A 6000-nucleotide genomic window follows, 5' to 3' on the forward strand; every position below is an offset into this window, starting at 1 on the left:
TTAATAAAATGTCGTTTTTTCTGCGTTAAACTCTAGGAGGTAGCTAAATCATTTTTTGTGTATTGTTAAGTTCAAAAATTTAGAAGCTGCCACAGTATTCTAATAATTGCGAATATAGCGACGCTAAAAATGATAGGATGAATTAAAGTAGTAATCTTTTCTATTGATTTTGAATATCTCTTTAATAATAGCCATATTCCGTCTGTCTGTCTCTGCACGGACCCCCCGCTGAGTTAGAAAATAACGTTACGGAAACACGAATATCAAATGCAAGATATATTTATCCACTTTGTTGCGACGAGTAAACATAAAGGATGGGCGAACCCGTGGATTTTTCAAAAGGCAACGAATTCTATATTATAATACCCGTATACATCTGTCCATCTGTCACACAAAATGGTAGCTTAGCTGCGCAAGTAGCGAGACGCATAAAAAAGACGGGCAAACCCGTGGATTTTTCCATGGGCTAAGGACAAGTTTTTTAATAAAAAATATAGCCATATGCTGAGTAACTTAGGGAACCTTGTCCCCAAGGATTGTTAAGAACAAGGTTGGCAATACTCACTTGAGCATCATACCCTGCCTGGGTCAACAGGTTATAGATCAGTAATTTTTACAACCTGTGATTGATAAGTTACATAGAGAAAGGATTGATATAGATAAGTAGATATTTGGTTTTGTTCCAGGGCATGGCACTACAGATGCAATATTTCCACTCAGACAGCTTCAGGAAAAGTATTTAGGAAAGAGAAAGAATCTCTATTTTGCCTTTGTAGATTTAGAGAAAGCTTTTGATAGAGTGCCACGTAAGGTTATTTGGTGGGCTATGAGAAAATTAGGTGTGGATGAGTGGCTAGTTACGATGGTACAGTCTATGTACAGCAATGCTAAAAGTCGTGTCAGGATTACAATTCACTTGGTGATGAATTTAGTGTAAATGTTGGTGTACATCAGGGTTCTGTACTTAGTCCTTTGTTGTTTGTTCTAGTCTTAGAAAGCGCTGTCGATGGAGTTCAGAACAGGTTGTCCATGGGAGTTATTGTATGCAGATGATTTGGTTCTCATAGTCGAAGTGAAAGAAAGGACTAGAAGAGAAAGGGCTAAAGGTAAACACAGCAAAGTCTAAAGTCATGATTAGTAGCATTGCGGCCAAGTGTGATCTTGTAGTTGGAAAGTGGCCTTGTGGAGTTTGCAGGAAAGGGGTTCGTAGTAACTCAATTTTTTGTCAGACTTGCAAGCATTGGGTACATAAGAAGTGCAGTAGTATTAGTGAAGGTTAAGAGCTGACATTCAGTTTGTATGCAAGCGTTGCAAAGGTGAGATTATAGAGAATGAAGTATTTCCAGCTTTAATGATGTACAACAGTGGCTCGTTAGAGATAGTTGAGAACTTCTGTTACTTAGGTGATATGTTGGGCAGTGAAGGGGGTGTTGGAAGAAGTGTTACTTGCAGGATAGGTTCTGCTTGAAAAAGGTTCAGAGAGTTACTTCCTTTGTTGACTAGCAGAGTCCTGTCAATTGAGGTAAAAGGTAGGTTGTATAAGGCCTGTGTAAGAAGTGTTATGTTGTACGGTAGTGAGACATGGGCAGTGAAGCAGGAAGATCTTGACCGTATAGATAGGAATGATATGAGAATGGTTAGGTGGATGTGTAACGCCAGTCTGAGAGACAGAAAGAGTTCAGATGAGCTAAGAAGCAGGCTAAGTCTCCGTAGAATTAAAGATGTTATCCAGATAAGAAGATTGAATTGGCTGGGGCACTTGGAAAGAATGGAGGAGGATAATTGGGTAAGTAAGTGTAGAGACTTGATAGTTCCTGGGGCAAAGCCCAGAGGCAGACCAAGAAAGACTTGGCAGGAGGTTATAAGGACAGACTTGATAAAAAAACGATATTTGGGATTACACGAGCTTTTAACAAAAAGTGAATATGTCATTGGAAATTTCTTATGAAAATCTTTAAGGTAAGTCCAACTTGTACAAGTACCTCGGGATCCCTTTAAGGATATGTTTGTGTTTGAAGAATTTTTGATTGCATCATCAGCCTTTTAATATGCACAAAACAAATTCTTTAACCTGTTGGCTCTATTGTGTAGATCTTAAAATACTGATCAAGTCTTTTTGAACAACCACAGAGATATCTAGGTTTAAGATTTTTTGGATAAAATGACAAACCTGTCTATTTCAAAATGGGTGGGTTGACCCAGCCCTAGTTATCCATGGAGGAGATAGTGTCAGTTATTTCCATCCATTTCCAAGTTATTCAGCTTTGAACTTGAACATGCATTGCAATGGCTTCGCTAATCATGATTATCATATTAATGTTAAATCAATGTGTTAGCACCAATAACCAGCTAATTTATTGACAAACAAATTTTTTGCAAAAGTCACAAACATGCAGGCAGACAGACATAGTTAGCTATCATTATAATTAAATTAAAGATTATTAAACATTTTGTTCCTTTTATAATAAATCATTATTTAATAAATCATTATTTAATAAATCAACCTAATCCCTATTTTATGGTTAGTGTTGAGTTCATACCATTCATGCCGATATTACACAAAGCAGTTAATGTATTATTGATGAAAGTTAAAGGTGATTCACTTACTTTATTTTGTCAGCAACTATTCGCAACTGTTTTGGATCAAATAAAACCATCAAATCCAGAATGCTTCCATCACCGTCAGCTGAAAACCAATGTACAATAAAAGTTCCTCTAGCATGTTCATGATGCTAAATACTTTGTAAAAAGCAGACAGTATTTGTGGTTATCATTGCAGACAATGTAAACAAAAAAATCTTTTGCTAATTTTTTAAGTTGCTGTTTTTCTTTTAGATCTTAACCTTGTGTGCAAAGTATTATTGAAGAAAGAGACAAATTTAGAAGATCATGCCCACATTCAAAATTTATGTCCTTGCCATAATATTTGTATGGTGAATTTGAGGTGAAAAATAAATTCAATCCATGCCAGCTCAGTCATAAGAATAGTATTTTTAGAATTTCTAGGCTGTTTGGGACTTCGGCATGAATAATGCCATAATGTAGTCACATTTTAAGGGTGATAAAGCAAATTTATAAGGTTCTTTACTTGCTTTATGAAAAACGAAAAATATCGACAACCTACTGCGAAACTTTGTTTAGTGAATACTAATTATCAATTTTTATTTCCAAAAAGTCATGCCAAAGATTGCAGCAGAATTATCCACATAACAAGTCTCACATTGCTCTTTAGACTATCTGCTATAGACCTTATAAAACGAGTCGAGTCTTTACTTATATAAAAATGTTCAGCTTGATCTAACAATGTTAACGTTTAAGCCTGTCTTAACTAAATAAAATTTTCTCTACCATTCTCTTTATCAATGTTTTCCACAGGATCCTGAAAAAGAAATTAATACACATATTGGTTTAGGTTATAATTCAAAAACGGAAAGTTGAGTAAAATCAAAAATGTAAAAATTGGAATTAAAATGTCGTTACATATCAACCCTAAAGAGCTGACCAGATGCATTTGATTCCAACATTTTAAGCATCCATGCAGCATTTTTAGCAAAACTCAATAAACCAAAGACCTATCATCAATTGTTATGGTTTTTTTTATTATCTATGCTTTTATTCTTTTAGATTAATTCGTTTTACCTCTTGGTCCTGAAAGTCTCAGTTCTTTTTTTACAAGGAATTAAGTTTGTTTAACATTTAAGGTGGGAGTTTGATAAAAAGCAAAGAATAATTTTCTGTGGCATTGTATTCTTTAGCTATTTTGAGAATGAAGTTTTTTATTGACATTTTTTAAGAAAAATCTATGAATTATTATAGATGCTGTCAAAAACAAAAAATTAAAGTTTGTTTATATATATTGTGGTGATGCATTTTTTAAGGACAAAAACATATTCAAACAATGTAATCTGCAACATGTGAATTTATTTGTGCAATTCAAAGTTGTTTTTCATCACTGCTTTAAATGCCTTCATCTTTTTAAAACTTTAAGACAGGTTTCAAGGCTAACAAATTTGCTTTTATTTACAGTGTGGACACAGACTTAACTTAATAATTTTTGGAGATTTTAGAGAATTTAGGTTTTCTAGTCAACTTTTAGGAGAAAGCACTAAAAAACATATAAAAAAAATAAACCATAGCTTAAGAGATTTTGCTAAAACTTTGAATGAAGATCTACTAATAATTAAGCCATCGTGTAATTATAATTCAAAAGTCATGTTGCAAGGTAATATGCTTAATGTTTTGTTGCACAACAAAAAGTAGCTATTTGAAGAAAAAATGGAAATCACCATAAAGAATTTTAGGTCTTTTGGGAGGTTTCAATATTGGGTTCAAATTTTAAGTTACTTAGAAAATTTTAGGAGGTGTAGCCACCCTGTAAGTCATTTATGACTTTGACTTCTTGTAATTAAAGGGAAGATTCCAATACTTGTTTCACATCTTTAGCATGGCTTTCTTTGTCAATATCCAAATAGAATGTGGTGTTTTTACAACATTGAGCATTTACTTGTTTACTTTACATGTACCATGTTTTGAAATGTGCATAGGTGATAAACATAGGTGATGCATGGCTATAAAATATACTTTGCTCCTAAAAAAATTTTTTTTTTGGGAGGGTTGATTAGGCTAGAAAAAATATATCAAAGTATATAATGTACCTTTACTTGATCATCATCCCCAACTTCACTGTTTGCTGCAGAACCGGTATTGCCCATACTTTGTGAATCAAGTCATGTTACAAATATATATTTCCTATAAAAATAAAGACACTGTACCTAATATAATCTGGTTACTATTTTTTTTAAATTTTTTTCAACTTACAATGTAGAATTTTGAACATATATATAATAAGAGGGGTCAGAAATTGTGGCTGAAGCATAAAAAACTCACATTTTATCAAGAAATCTAAACATTACATACCCTAAACAAAGATTTCTGAACATTATTGTTGTGAAATTTCTATGATACAAAGTGCTAATCTATTATCATGATTCTATTGTTTTTCACTTTTAGTGTTGCACGCCTAGCCTCTTCATTGACCAGACTGCATTCATATATCATATTTTTAAATTGTGGTAACACAAGATGGAAGAGCATCTGAGTAAATGGAAATTGTACTAGTTAAAAATACTTTCATGCACAAAGACTTGTTTTTTAAAGTTTTGCTGCAAAAATTAGTTCTAAAAGTTTGTTAGGAAAAAAAGATCGCAATAAAATGTTCAAAAGGATATTTTTTTAAAAAGGATATTTTTTTGTAAAAGTCTTTAAACAAAAACATGCACATGAAACAATAGTTTCTAAGCAATTTATTTTGATCTTTTACGTAGTTAACAAATCATTAAATTTCATTACTTCATGCAAATACTCAAGGAGATTTTAACAATGAAACATGCAACTATGAGAAAATAATCACAGTTTTGTTTCATCACTTGCAACATCACAAGTGACTTAACAAAAAGATCATTAAATTATGATATTCAAAGATTAAAAGGGCCCCCGACTTGCAGGAAAAGTTGTTATTCGCATACATGGAAGCTTACATTCAGACTGCAGGCCTCGTCAGGACGAAAAATGCTGGCGTGCGAGCTTCGCACGTCTTGATACTTTTTAATCATTTTGAGGTGTGGGATGTTTGCACAGCATAATTTCCAATGGCGTGTGATGGCGTGTGCTCATTTTTGTTCCATTTTTTTTCTTGAGTAATCATAGAACTCGCATACAGCAACACTAATTTTGCCATGTTTTAAAAAGCAGGTAATTTGGGGCGACGAAACTAAAATGTTTTATGCGTTCATTATTCATTATTTATAAACGTAGCAACAAAACGAAGAAAAATTATAAAATGTGCATGTTACAGTCATAAAACTCTTTAGTTAATAACTTTTTTTGTAAATATTTTTTTAGATGTAAATATTATTTTATTTTTAGATTTTTCAAAAAAAAGATATCATTAAACATTAAACTGTTTTTTTTTATAAAAAAACTTCCTCACGTTATTATTGT

At 32.7% G+C, this 6000-nt stretch overlaps 1 protein-coding gene across 3 annotated transcripts in view; it reads right to left on the reverse strand.

The window, feature by feature from the left end:
• Nucleotides 1-4767, reverse strand: part of LOC130649471 (zinc finger ZZ-type and EF-hand domain-containing protein 1-like) — a 58424-nt gene extending 53657 nt beyond the window's left edge. For 2 of the 3 annotated variants that reach the window (XM_057455749.1, XM_057455748.1), the window contains exons 1-3: nt 4656-4767; nt 3349-3379; nt 2608-2686 (exon numbers count right to left, since the gene is read on the reverse strand). In XM_057455749.1, the coding sequence (XP_057311732.1) occupies nt 2608-2686; nt 3349-3379; nt 4656-4712 (167 nt within the window). In that variant the 5' untranslated portion in view covers nt 4713-4767. Of the gene's footprint in view, nt 1-2071; nt 2579-2607; nt 2687-3348; nt 3380-4655 lie in introns of those variants that run through there. The other variant, XM_057455750.1, reaches the window with a different exon arrangement.
• Between the last annotated feature and the right edge of the window lie 1233 nt (nt 4768-6000).

The sequence above is a fragment of the Hydractinia symbiolongicarpus genome, chromosome 7 (genome assembly GCF_029227915.1).
Source record: "Hydractinia symbiolongicarpus strain clone_291-10 chromosome 7, HSymV2.1, whole genome shotgun sequence".
NCBI classification, from domain to species: domain Eukaryota; kingdom Metazoa; phylum Cnidaria; class Hydrozoa; order Anthoathecata; family Hydractiniidae; genus Hydractinia; species Hydractinia symbiolongicarpus.